Genomic DNA, 13,785 nt, shown 5'->3' with positions numbered 1-13,785 from the left:
GTAATTGTCTTCCTGATCTCCGGCGCGAAATGAACTGCTGTGAATGTAACATTCACAATTACAAACTACGCCATAGCTATCCAGGTTCTCGATTGGTAAGTATATAGCTCTGCGTAGTACCGGCGATAAAATGTAAGCATGTAGCGCAGCGTTAGTTACCGCCGAATACTTTGAGAATTGAGAAGTCGATAAGTATTCAGATTTTCTGGCTCAGTGTGAAAGCCACATTCGATTAATATCAGTTATAATAAATTCTAAGCAACTTACGATGAATTGCGTTATCAATGGTGTGGTTTGGCCCGGTTTGGCCTTACCTCTCGTTCCGAGTTTCGAACAATAAATACCAGTTTTTACAGAAAAAATATGGCGCGCACGAGGAATCCCGTGTAGTGAGTTCGAATTAGTGCCACCATGACATCACGAATTTTCAATTGTGACATAGCAGTTGATTGGCATGTATGGCTCTTTGGAAGTGGAGATTGAAAAAATAGGGCCAATATGGCTCTTCGAACAAAAAAGGTTCCCGACCACTGCTATAGACAGATGTCCCAATTTGCTTGCAAATCGTGATAGTCTACAGATGATGTTTATGACTTCACTTAAACGATTGTTGTTGATATACAATGTTGTTTCCAATTCTCTAACAGTTGCTGACGATTATCCCTGACGATTGTCAGCTGAAAATGTTCAGAATCATATCAATATCAATATACGATAATTGTATATTGAAGTTCTGTACCTCCAAAAAGCTCCTAATCGATTTTGTACGAGGCGAACTGCCTCCTATAAAAGAAATCGAAAAGATTCTCAGATTTTTGCGATGTTTATCATATGCTTCGTGCAAAAATTTGATGCGATATCCCCGAGCATCCATTCCATGCCAATACTAACAACAATCAAACGAGAGAGCGAGCAGATCTCAGCTTCAATTCCTTGAAGGTGTTTCACGCAATATGTAAAAATAGCCGACTTGACGCAAATGTGCGAAGGTACAAGTCGGTTGACATTTCTCCGCAAGAAGGTTGACGTGTGGTGCGGCTTGTGATTAAAATACCGTAGTTGAAGGTGGCAATAAAACTACGGAAACCGATCATTGAACAATAAATGCTTGTTAGCCAGGACAGGAGATAGTTTGGCATCGTTTTACGCGTTATAAAAAATCCAGATAGGACACTTTTAATATTAGATCGCGAGGCAAAATCAATTGAATTCGAATGCAGATATCATATACGCAAAATTTGGAGTTTGTCTAAATCGTTTTGCGCACCACAGCAATTCCGATTCGTTGGTTTCACGAACGGATAGTTTTGGATTTTTTTTTAAATTTATGTTAGCGACTCCACGTCAGCAGTGTTATTGATAATGATATAATATCGATATTGGCAGAGGAAATTAGAGGTTGAAAAGATATCGCTAATTTTCATGACACAACATATGGTAGCATGGAGTCATGAAATGATAGTCTGTGATTGTTCGACTGGGAACATCGATCTATTTCTTACAGTTTACAGATGCCCGGATGTAGACTTTCTAGTTTATGTCATATCCAAGCAATGTATGTAAAGCTGTTAAAAGGAATATTCTGAAGTTTCGGAAATGCGCCTTAAGCTATAGACGCCATATCTATTGAATATCTACGGAATAGATCGGGGTTATCGTTGAAGATGATGGTTGTCGGTTTTATCGGTATCAACTAAAAAATCCAATATCAGCTGTTTTTGTAAAGGGTTAGTTGTGATGTTTTTTTTGAATCGTTGTAAATAGCTTACATTTAGGACCTACTAAACTAGGGTTACCATACGCCCCCGTTCAGGAGGATTTGTCCTCCTTTTTCAGGAAATCGAAAATGTCCTCCGAGTACGTCCAAATGTACTCCGAGGGTATTCGTGGGCCTTTATAGCTTTTACAGCCATGCGCAACTAAAAAAGCCACAATTGACCCGAAATGTGGAATCTTGACGTTTTAGCGTGTATTTCGGGAGTCAAGTTCTATAAATAACGTTTTTTTCAAGTCAGCACAACAGTTTCTCCTGTAAGGATTTCAAAATTACCCATTTTCTCGTCCGATATACTAAATTTTGTGATTTGCAAAAAGCGTCGAATCTCAGAATATGCCAACCCCAACTAAACTCCACGCACATGACTGCGTGTATCCAACAATGTACTGCTTTATTATTTGGACATGTACCAAGTTTTCAAAGTTTATTATGACGAAGTTGAGTTTTGTTATCAGTTGTGTGCACGAAGCGGTCGATTATCCTTAAAGTTTACACGAGCTGGTAGAAATTGCGAATGTGATTATGGAAAGCATATCTCTTTCGATCATCTCCCGATTAGATGTCGGGTATGGCACAATCGAAAACAATTATATCCGACTTTAATCTATCTATTGAGTCAGCATAGGAGTAACTCCACGCCAATTCTGTGAAATAGCTCTATTATTATTATTATTATTACTGATGAGTTTTAAGTGGCGCGTGTCGCCGTTTCCGGCCTTGTGCACCACGGACAAAATATGTTATCTATTCGTTATTCTTTGAAGAGCTTCTTGAAGGTGCAGAACTTCAAAATACTATTCAAATGGTATTTTTTACCGACCAGTCGTTCTGAGACACGTCGTAAATTCTTGAGTTTGGTTTTATCGAGTTCGTTTATCGCCATAAGATTCATCCGCACCGTGGATGTTGGTTTGAGATTTGTGGTTAGAATTTGCGTTGAAATGTGCGAAGCCATCCGTCTACTGTCTATTTGGAATGTCACAAAGTGTCTCTTATGCTTTTATAGACTGTTATTGTTGGTTGTTCTAATCTCAATGTGTTCGCAAGTAATGAGAATCGTTTGTGTTTTAGTCGGGATCGCATCAGTGGGTGAGTTTTGGCTTTGAGTTTAATCGGAATCCTATTTTTTGGCCTTCTGATTCCTTGGAATCATTGGCACTATTATACAAACTGTTTCTATGTCGAGATGACGTATAACCTATGGAGACATCTGTCGCGACTTAAGAAAGATTAATTTGTATTGACAGTTTTCTTTTTTGTGTGAATATAATGAAAAAAGACAATGCTGTGGGTTGTTGACTACTTGACAGATATGTCATTACCAGTCAGGGTTGTAACCAAGTCATACGGTTCCGAGTCCAAAGTCAATCTCACTTGTATAGAGGTTTGACTCTAGTCAAGTCGAGTCATTTTCAATTCAACATCGAGTCAAGTCCGAGTCCGAGTCATCGAGTAGAGGGTCGAGCCCGAGTCATAGTGTTGTGACTCGAGTCCGAATCCAAGTCATTGTATGCGCTGTTCAGTTTTGAGTTCAATACGGTTCAGCCCACTCTTTCAACTCTAGCTGTTCGAGTGATATAGAATGGCTCGTATTCATAATCTCGTCATTTTCTGAAGTCCTAACAATTTCTGGCCCTATTTTCCAAATACCAGGACTGATGGACGAAATACCAATAATGTGTTGACTTTTCGGAATTACAGTGAATGTCGGTCTTAGCCGGCCTAGTATCGAGTCATATGACCTTGTTCCACTAACGTGCATAGCTGTGTACCAACCTACAAGTTACGCATGCTCCAATACAACCAATCGAGGTTAGATACCTAAGTGCTGGAGGTTTACCTAGGCTCCTCCTCGCCACCTCATCCGCGTCGGCGGTGTCTTACAAAAGCCTAGAGGTGGGCCGTGCTATAAGTCGGCAGTTACGGAAAATAAGAAGAATATCGGCCTGGTGTAAATGACCATAGTAGTCGACAAACACCATGAATACCCCAAAACAAACAAACAAACCAATTGAGGTCTAAGTGCTTCCGTAGAACAAAATAGTATCGAAACTACAGTTTAACTACAGAACTAACTGTTGGTTAACTAATGGTTATCGTAGTCAATAATTTCTACTAAAAAATCATGTTTCGACTCGAATTACTATACATTATAATTAATACTCCTTTCATTCGAGTTCTCGAACCATTGCGCCCAATCATAACAGCGTATATTATTATCAGCCTGCGCCCAGAGATGCGTTCACAAACTCGACGGCGAAAGCGGAAAAATTATATTTCCGATTTCGAGGCCCGCGTCGAATTTGCCGACCTTCGCCCTCAAAGACGAAAAAGATCTATCGAAAAGATGCGTGTTTTTCAAAAGAATCGGCAAGAAAAAGCTCTCCATCAAATTGAAAAAGGCCGACTTAAAAGGCGGAACTTTTCTGGTGAGATCAAGGTGTTTCAAGCTGATTCGCTCAATTAGATAATTCTAGTTCTCTAATTAGAGCAACATGTCAGTATTCTAATTCTAATTTAATTTCTGGTTGTCCTGAAAATCCTTGCAGGAGTACCGTATAGTACAAAATGAGCCAAGACTGCTGTACTGACATATGTCGTGCTTATGAGAATTAACTCGGTGAAATGAACTTGATTGGTCTTGTGTTTGTTTCTATTTCGGAATTCAGTTCATTTTCCAAGTTTTATCGACTCATTCAGTGATTCCCATTGTCGTGCAATTTGGACGGAAACGGTATAGCCATCATTCGTAATGTGATCCAATTCTGAAAAGTTGAAAATTTTCTGGTTGTCCAACTGTGGTTTCACATTGCAACAGACTTTTACTACTCAAAAGATGGATAATATTTAAAGAAAATATCGATGTGCATCTTGAAGATGTTCGGAACCCCGGCGGCAAACTATGAATCAAGTTTTAATGAGTCGAATTTTCAACTCAAATCGCCGTTTCTCCTCAGGAACTTTTCGTGATCAAAAGTTATTTCGATGTCGTAACGGTGCGTTCATGTCTTTGCAGGTCCAGGCGATTAAATCGAATCCCAAGTCGAAATGGAAAACTTTCAAAAAAATCACCGACAAAACGAAGCAGAAAATCGTAAACATGAAAGGGTTCGAGTTCGTCAGAATCACGATCGATGAAAAATCTGCCACTTTTGAGATGGAATACGGCATCAGTTCCCCTCCAGGTAAATACTATATACATATTTAATATATTCAAAGATATAAATGTGACTAGTATATTCATATTGAAATAATTCCGAAGGCTGACACTCGTCGGGGGTAATCGTCAGCAACTAAACTAGTAGAAATTTTGAAAGAACAGTGTATATTCATATTCGTATCAACGATATATATTTAATATTTTGTAATATATGTATAGTATTTATTATTTTGAAATCCAAATCCCATTCATGATGATAGATTCATATCCAAATCCAGAATTATATATGTATTGCATCCATATCCAAGAAGAAATCCTGTAAGGTTGAAATCGAAGTAGGCCCTATCGTGGACATGAAATTTTAGAATAAAATTCATGACAAAGTCCAAAACCAAATCTAGCTTCTATATAATCCTACGTTCGATTCAAATCAGGTCAAAATCATCAACTCCAGTTTTGTCAAATCTAAATTTAAATTGACGAGAATCTCTTGAAGGTGAATATTGATGTTGTAGCTCGCAGTCTTATATATAGCTTACAATACAATAGACAATGCAAGATAAAATCAAAACCTACGCAAATCAAAACAATGGACAATCAAACATGATTTGATCGAATCAATGAACGCATTTACGACCTTTACATCATCCTTTTCGATTCAGTTGTGATGTGTCCATCATTCGACAAGCCCGTGAACGTCGTGAAATGTTCAAAGGGAACAGAGGTCGGCTCGAAATGCGCGCTGAGATGCAAAAACGGGTTTGTCCCGAGCCAGAAACTGAAGATAAACAAGGGAAATAAATTCACAGCCACTTGCAGGTTAGTTTCATTTTGAATTATAGAGACGGTCTATAACTCTATATATAGTATATAATAGAATTATGCAAGCGAAATGCCATGGTGCCTAATACCTGCAGTTATTATGTATACATACTCAGAGGTGTAGTCAAAGCAGTCATTGTTTCTTATACTCAGGTAGTAGCGATTTCCGAGAAACCTCAAAACTGCTTCAATAGGAAGTATAAAATTAAGTCTGATAGTCACTCAAGTGAGAAGATTGAAGATTTGGATGTGGCGAGAGATCGCGTACTTTTAGTAGTTAATCACAAACTTTCGAAATTGCAAGGTATCGTTGGCAATCACGCAAAATGCTCAAATCACATTAAAAATAGCAGCCATCTTTGAATGTTCTGTTACCGTGTACCAGATGTGGTATCCAGCGCATTTCTGCTGATCATTTCTCTCGTCAAAGAGGTAAAAGTGATGCAGAGTTAGGTAAAGTTGCTTTCCCTTCGCAAATCCATTGGGCTTAAAATAGTCAGTGAGTGGTTTTCGTGAAGAACTGTCGCTGTAGAAGTTGACTTATCGCACTATAGTTACGAAGCGGCATCGCGAGACGCAATCGTGCTCTGTGCCTCAACGTGTATGTGTTCGCAGGAAGGTGACCGGCAAGAAAGGCGTTTGGAAAGCGTCGTTGAACTCTCAAGTGTGCGGCAAAGGAAACAAAAAGAAGAAACAATGCAAAACAAAATTCCAGGTAAGTCTCGCGTCTCGTTCAAAACCCGCAAGCCCACGAAACGAATTGTCCGTCAACAGCTGTGCGAGGAAACAAAACAAACAAGCAAACCGCAAAGCACCGTTAATTTTGTGCCGTCCCAACGAACATCGACGATAACTCAGCGAGCAACTACCAGTGTGGAGACGACCTTTCCCCTCCCAACCCGTAAGGTGACCACTGAACCCACGCCGCCATTTCCGCACACAACAACAATCGCAACGAGCAAATCATCAACAACAACAATCACGACGAGCAAATCATCAACGACCGATATCTCGAGCGCCATTACGCAGACAACAACAACAAGTGCAACAACGACGACACAGACGCATACCAGCAGGCGAGTGACTACACGCAGGAACCGGGTCCGGAGGCCCACGTTATCGGTGAGTGAGTGGCACCGAATCGACTCCGGATTCGGCGCCATCTTCATCCCGAAACCGACGGCTCAGATCGCAGCCACCTCTACTCCACACACGGACCATGGCGCCACCGAACAGGTATTGGCCAACACATAATGGCGAGCATGAAAAATGAGCATGGGAGCGTGACGACATCACTCATCCACAATTCATTCGGCATCAGAGATGAGCTTGGATTAGGATTAGGATTTGTGAAATTTTGACGGATTTGGTTCGGATTGGATTAGGATTTGAATTTTTTTCAGACGGGTTCGGATTAGGATTGAATTTACCGATTTTCGGGGAGATTGATGTCCTGTAGCGAATGACGACAAAGTTTTCCGTCCTACCACGATTTTACAAAGTTTGCGAAGTTATTGCTTCATGTACTTTGATAAGATCTTGCTTGCTTTCACACCTCATTTAACGTCCACATGCAAAGTAATAATTATATTTATGACACTCATTCAGCGTTTTATATCCTTTTACAGAATTATATATCGGCATAAGATGTAGGTGATAGCTTTCCAAGTTGAATTTCAAGTTTGAATCGGATTAGGATTAGAGTTTGAATATACAAAAGTTATAAACTAGGATTTGGATTTCAAGCGTCGAATTTGGATTGGATTAGGACATTAGAAATTTCAAATCCGCTCATCTCTGTTCGGCATCCTGTTTGTTGGGCTCCTACATTTCCACGTGCTCATGGGGAATACTCATTGTTGCAACGTCAATCGGTGTTTCCCATGAACACGCGAAAATGCATGAACACTGAACAGTGATGGTTGCATGCGGTGTTGCCAATTGGCGCATTTGGAAGTCAAATTTCGGAATTTTGGCTCATTTTCTTGTTGGTCAGCACCGGAAATCTGAGTTTGGCACTTTCGTCGTCCTGCAACTATCACAATGAAAATTTGTTAACAGCACATCAGATCAGTATCAATTACTGTTTATTCGTGCACCTAAGGAGGTATTTGATGTTAGAATTAAAGAAGTATGAAACTACAGTAGGCATATAGGTGTCATGCGTCTTATGAATCGTTATCTTGCGTTACCGTACATCGAAATACCAGGTCGCAGGTCATTTGATGTGCTGTCTCCGCTTTTATCTGTCGCCCCGAAGTTGGCAACCCTGGTTGCATGTTCTCATTTCATGATTGAAGATGCGTGAGATATCGCGTCGTGTTGCGCGTCGTGGGTTCTGGGTGACAATAAAAGAAACCGGCATTTAGGCCTACATAAAGTCCATTTTAGGAATAAAAGCTGGAAAACTTGATCGTTCTCTGCTTTCCCTCATTTCAAACGGCACAACATCTCGACGTCATCAAATGATGCCGATTCATCTTAAATACAGACAAATGCCCTATGATTATTGGATCGAGCTGTCAACATATCACCTGAGCGATCAAATCGGTTGCTTCAACAGTTTCTTATGCTTCCAGGGAGGAAATCCGCTGAAACTGTGCAGGCGGTATTTCTGCCACCGGGACGCCGCGACTCAATGGTACCCGACCAAGTGCGGATCGTTTTCGAGTAAGAGAATACCCAGTTCCTCGCAGATGGGTCCTTTTTCTAACTCTCTATCTTTCTCATTCAGGAAACCTCAGGGATCTCTGCAGGTACTGCCGCTACGACAGATCGCAACCTTGCTTGTCGGTTAGCAGTTTTTCGTAGAAATCGCGAAAATTCGACGTCGAAATTCCACAATCACCCGGACTGCGGTGGATATACGAATAAGCGGATCGGTCGCTCTACGTTACATCCGGCTGTCATGCTGAGAAAAGACACGTGTCTAAGTCAGCAAACTCGATTCTGTCAAGAGGATGGCGAAGCGGCCAACTCTAGACTTTTGATTCTTCTTTCGTTCCGTGTGATTTCAATAAAGATTTATGGAAACTTGCGGTTTCATTTCGATTTCGTTTTGTGATATGCTTGCTGTCTCTGGTGAGTTTTGTTACTCTTTTGATAGTCTCAAAACACAACAACATTCGGACAAGGTGAAAAGATACCCAGCAAACAAGGAACAGACCAGACTTGACATTCTAAAATAGGTAATACAACTAACAATATATTAAAATGAGGATTAAGGAACATAACTGAATGGATAATATGTCACTGCAATGATATATAGAATTGCATTCAAGTGTAGGAAAATATAGAATATTAGAGCTACATGACAAAAATGCAGATTACAATGAAAAAATGATACCTATTAGAATACAGCACGTCAAAGTTTGACTATAGTCAATAGACCGAACCACGAGCACGAACGAAAAGCAAGCAAAGCAGCTCCTTGATTGCACCACTTTGAAGTCAGCATCGACAACCATTAAAATTAAGACATCAATCTTTCGACCCAGACCGTACGCAAATCGCGCAGTTATCCCCGGAGTACCTGTCGAAATATTTGAACAGGAGCTCTTAGAAAGTTTTCGCAGCATGAATGTAATTCATGTTAAAAGGCTCACCATAAAACTAAAGATGGCACTGTTAGTACAACTGCAGCTCTACTGTCTTGCAGCACGGTCACGATTCCACCGCACGTTATGTTCCACTATCTCCGTTTTAAAACCAGACAATAGCCTACAATCCACCGCCAACGAGATGCTTCCAATGCAATCGCTTTGGGCATGTCGCCAAGCACTGTCAACCTTTCATGGTAAGGGACTATAATTCCTCTTGCATTGACAAGGTGACCTAAAAATTCGATTTCTTCCTTGCCGAACCTGCACTTATCGACATTTATGACCAGTCCGAACTTACGAAACCTTGAAAACTATTCCGTCAATGTTGCCATGTGCTCTTCTTCAGTCCGAGTCGCAATTAAAATGTCGTCTAAAAAGACAAAAATATTGCCCAGTCCTTCGGTTACTTTGGATAGAAAACGGCTAAAAGTACTACAAGCGTTGGTCAAGCCGAACATCATCGTCGTTGGTTGAAATAGTCCTTCGGGACAAATAAAAGCAGCCTTCTCTTGATCGTCCGGATGAAGAGGAATCGCTGACAAATTTCTCCAAACTTGTTTGAAAATAACAAAAAAACATTGAACAAGACATCCATTAATTAATTTCAAGGTAGGTCACCCTGAGACTCATCCTGATCCTGGTAGTGAGTATACAGAGAGCAAGGCGTCGTTCTGTCCTGCCAGGCTAAATTTGATCAGTTTTGGAAATTAATTAAATTGTGTTGATTTATAGCCTAATTGAGGGCGAAACCGGGCAACCTATGTTGCATCTAAGTATGTCGTAGGCAGTGCAGTTCGCAAGCTACTAACAACAGCTGCCCAGCGCGACAAGCTTTAGGCTACTGTCAAAGCTATGAAGCAATGAATGACTTACACGTGGGAATTGCTCTCTATATCTCCAAAGAATTTCAAAAATTTGCTCAAATGAAGTTGAAATCAGACTATACTCCGTTGAGCGCGGTTGCTAGGGTTGCAAGCCTTTATTTTGAATCTGGATTACGCATGCGAGGTATACGTAGCCAGCGTAATCGTGGCATATTAATGAACAGGCTTCAAAGTAAACGAATTTCCTGTTTAGTTCATACCAGAGGTGGTCAGTAACGAAGTACTTGTACTTTTTCGAAGTACTCAAGTAGTTTTCCTCTGCTTCTGGTACTATATCTTTTTTTCGCTACTTCCACTTCTACTTCGTAATATTTTGTGAACTACTTACTTACTTTTCGCTATTTTCAGTTCCTCAAGTAGAAGTAGTTTGATCCTCCAATAAGAAAGATAGCCTAAGGAATTTCGGGGCTGTTACCCTAAGGAATTCAGGGGCTGTTTTCACGTAAATACCAACATTTAATTTTCATAAAAGTCATGAAATACCCAGAATTTTCGTTGCGCTTCACGCAGAGTAGATATAGGGTGACAATTACGTTTTAATGAAAGTATCGCGGAATATAATTTAGATACCGGGCTGCATGGTTCCGTTCACACCGCATTGTCGCCTATATCAGATATTTCATCACAGTAAGTATGGCGCCCATAACGTTTGAAACTACCGTTTCACAATCTAGAAATTATCAATTATACCTAGCAGCCCATGACGTGTCCTAATCTGCAAAAGTGGACTATTGCCACGCCATGCTATGATATTATGTAAAAACGGGGTGTTCGAGTAAACAAAGGATTAGTATCGCATTTCCATATCAATACTATCATTTACACCCCATAATGTGGCCGACTGCTTATTCTATCAAAAATTGACACCTCCTGGGATGCATCAATATGAATCAAGCTCTCTACACCTTCCGGATAGCTCCATTTGCAGCTTTTGACAGTCCATGCGAACGAATTACGATCGTTTTCGAAACTACTTACTTACTTGCATGGTATGCATATGCGCAGATCGTGTGTATGTGTATCATGAGTCGGTGTATATGCCGCAAAAAACATCAAGGACAAAAATAAACTACGTCCTTTCCTTGAGTAGATTTGAAGCCGGGCAATTCTACTTCTACTTCAAGTAGTTTTAGGTTTCTAATGTAAGAAGTTCTTCTACTCGTACTTGAGTAGATTTTTCGTCGCTACTTCTACTTCTACTTGAGTAGCTTTATTGACAACTTTGACCACCTCTGGTTGATACAGCCTATGGTTTTAGTCCTCGCATCAACATTCAAAAAGCAGGTTTAATGTTATGAATTCGAAGCAACCTCTCGCGGGCCGCACAGAATGTCTTCGCGGGGCGCATTTTGCCCTGGTCTGATATAGAGCATGGGTGGGCAAACTCCCGCGCTCGAGTGGTGCCAATTCTATCATATTAAAGATAATTTGGGATTTTTTTCGACCATATACCTATTTCATTGCACTTTGTGACAATGATGTTGGTTGAATACGACCTCACAGATATGTCATTCCAGCCAGTAACATGCTTTGTACTAGGTAGATCAGTGGTTCTTAACCTTTTTCATATCATTACCCCCAAGAAGAAAATGACAGGATGCAATTACCCCCTTGAAACCTGTGTACGATCAACATTGCTCTATAAATCGTTGAGGCGGCCTTCTAATTCTCGAAGATCGTCTCGCGGGATTCTAATTCTAATCTAGTTTGTGAAATGTGTCTGTGCTCTAATTCTAATTCTAATCTAATTTGTGAAATGGTCCTCTGCTCTAATTGTAATTCTAATCTAATTTGTGAAATGGTCCTCTGCTCTAATTCTAATCTAATTTACTGTTTTCCTGAAATTGCCTCGTTGTTCGCGGCATTTTGCAGCGAGTTAACAAGAATGTCCCTCTCGCACAGGGAAATCAAGTGTCAACTGTCAAGCCGCCATCGTATTACTTACAGTACACCGTACGTACGATCATGTCATAGTATAGTAATTGTGACAAATAGTAACCATGCTTTAGTACAACGCCGAAGCCGCTTCTGCTAGTGCGGCATAGTATTGTTGGGCACAGGCGAATAGAAACTGAAACCAATTTCAGCATTCCAAAATGCTTCACTTCGCGTTCTTCCAAAATCACAAATCAGACCGCCGGCCGCATATGGCCCGCGTCTTGGTGAAACCTGGTGAGTGCAAAACGAGCCAAGCTTGGACTACAGACGTTAACCATTATCATTCTTATGGGAACGCACTGTGATATGATATGAACTAAACTTTATTTTCGCTGTATTATTTCTCATTCACAATTTCATTCAATTTTCACGTTTTTGCGAATTCAGTAATTCTAATTCTAATCTAATTTGGAAAAAGCTGTGTAGCTCTAATTCTAATTCTAATCTAATTTGAAAAAGCTGGAAATTTTCTAGTTGTCCAAGTCGGAATGAACAGAGGTTTCAAGGCAAACGAACTTCCGGTTCAGTTTATACAGCCTTTGGTTTTAGTCAATGCAGAAACATTCTTAAGTATGTTTTATGTTTTGTATTCCAAGCAACCTTTCGCGGGCCGCTCATAATAGCTCCGCGGGCCGCCCTTTACCCAGGTTTGGCTTAAAGGGATCAAAATCAAAATCTTCATACCGAGCCACAAATCTCCATCACAATCCCCGAATCCATTTTTGTAATCATCCCAACCTCGGTAAAAATCCACGTCGCCATTTATTCTCCGCTGGAAAACCTGCATCAGAATTCATCAAATATAGCCAGTGGTTCAGAAAGGCCAAGGCTTCTAATATTGTGGTTAAAACCTTCTTTTCAAGTTCTGTTCACCATAAAGCAAGTAGGCTCATGGCGTTACAAAGGAATAATTTTAAATACTACTTACGGTCCATTCCTCGCTCGCATTGCATTTATTCCTCCCATCTTTCATTTTAGGTTGAAGTTCCTTCTGCATCTCCGACATCCTTCCCGGACCCTCCATGAAAAGTATGCACAGAATAGAACCTACACCGGTGACGTCAATGTATTCGTATAGGCTACTAACCCCACACTCCCCCTTCGAGATCCATTTGCCGTTGACGTATCTTCTCACGCAGAATTTCGCTGCAAAAGAGAAAATAGTATCCGATTCAAATTGGAACAGAAATTCTTCGTACCTTCCGAACGAAGGTAGATCGCGAATCCGAACAGCATAAGAATCCAAGTCTTTAGCGACATTTCAGAAGCAATTCGATATTCAATATCAGTTGTCGTAACGAAGCGTATCCAACTGAACTTAATAAGATTGATATGGTTGCAGATGGATTTATAGGGTCACAATTTATGAGACTAACTTCATAGCTGAGTCCCGCATGCAAATGTTTTTGTGAGTACCTCCGTGGTCTCTGATTTGGTACGGATCTCAAGTGATGTTTGCTCATTGAGTAGGTATATTATCGACTGTTTATGTCATACATGGAAAATATTTACATTTTTCAAAAGCATAGTGCTATATAACTAGGAAATAATAATGCTGATTTGATTAAATTAAGAATATTGAAATTAGGTGACAAGGTATGA

At 40.3% G+C, this 13,785-nt stretch overlaps 2 protein-coding genes and 1 long non-coding RNA gene across 4 annotated transcripts in view; 1 reads left to right on the top strand and 2 right to left on the bottom strand.

The window, feature by feature from the left end:
* LOC145437780 (ficolin-2-like) overlaps window positions 1-13,516 on the bottom strand; it is a 53,830-nt gene extending 40,314 nt beyond the window's left edge. Inside the window, exon 1 of the mRNA XM_080315076.1 lies at window positions 13,383-13,516. Within this exon, the coding sequence (XP_080171202.1) occupies window positions 13,383-13,443 (61 nt within the window). The 5' untranslated portion in view covers window positions 13,444-13,516. The remainder of the gene's footprint in view (window positions 1-13,382) is intronic.
* On the top strand, window positions 2,552-8,808 carry LOC145437776 (uncharacterized). Of its 2 annotated transcripts, none has more exons than XM_080315074.1 (8): window positions 2,552-2,866; window positions 4,001-4,206; window positions 4,794-4,962; window positions 5,600-5,756; window positions 6,375-6,474; window positions 6,534-6,881; window positions 8,339-8,429; window positions 8,494-8,808. In XM_080315074.1, the coding sequence occupies exons 1-8, from the start codon at window positions 2,719-2,721 to the stop codon at window positions 8,568-8,570; spliced, it is 1,296 nt and encodes a 431-aa protein (XP_080171200.1). In that variant the 5' UTR covers window positions 2,552-2,718; the 3' UTR covers window positions 8,571-8,808. The 2 variants fall into 2 exon arrangements, with proteins under 2 accessions (XP_080171200.1, XP_080171199.1); XM_080315073.1 differs by having other exon boundaries at window positions 6,534-6,995.
* Window positions 4,793-5,714, bottom strand: LOC145437777 (uncharacterized). Its single transcript, XR_013914735.1, has 2 exons — window positions 5,575-5,714; window positions 4,793-5,253 (listed from the first exon to the last, which is right to left on the bottom strand). It is a non-coding gene; the product is annotated as an uncharacterized LOC145437777 (long non-coding RNA).
* Window positions 13,517-13,785: the final 269 nt, after the last annotated feature.

This window comes from Botryllus schlosseri, chromosome 4, assembly GCF_051294905.1.
Source record: "Botryllus schlosseri isolate E-star chromosome 4, Bs_hap1, whole genome shotgun sequence".
Taxonomy (NCBI): Eukaryota; Metazoa; Chordata; class Ascidiacea; order Stolidobranchia; family Styelidae; genus Botryllus; species Botryllus schlosseri.
This window is presented reverse-complemented; position numbering and strand designations above follow the sequence as displayed.

Bases quoted from the DNA above. Each gene is read 5' to 3' on its own strand.
- LOC145437776 (XM_080315073.1), top strand. From the start codon at position 2,719: ATGTGCGAAGCCATCCGTCTACTGTCTATTTGGAATGTCACAAAGTGT. The intron at 4,207-4,793 runs GTGAGATCAAGG...ATGTCTTTGCAG, and splicing joins TAAAAGGCGGAACTTTTCTG to GTCCAGGCGATTAAATCGAA. The intron at 6,996-8,338 runs GTATTGGCCAAC...TTATGCTTCCAG, and splicing joins ACCATGGCGCCACCGAACAG to GGAGGAAATCCGCTGAAACT.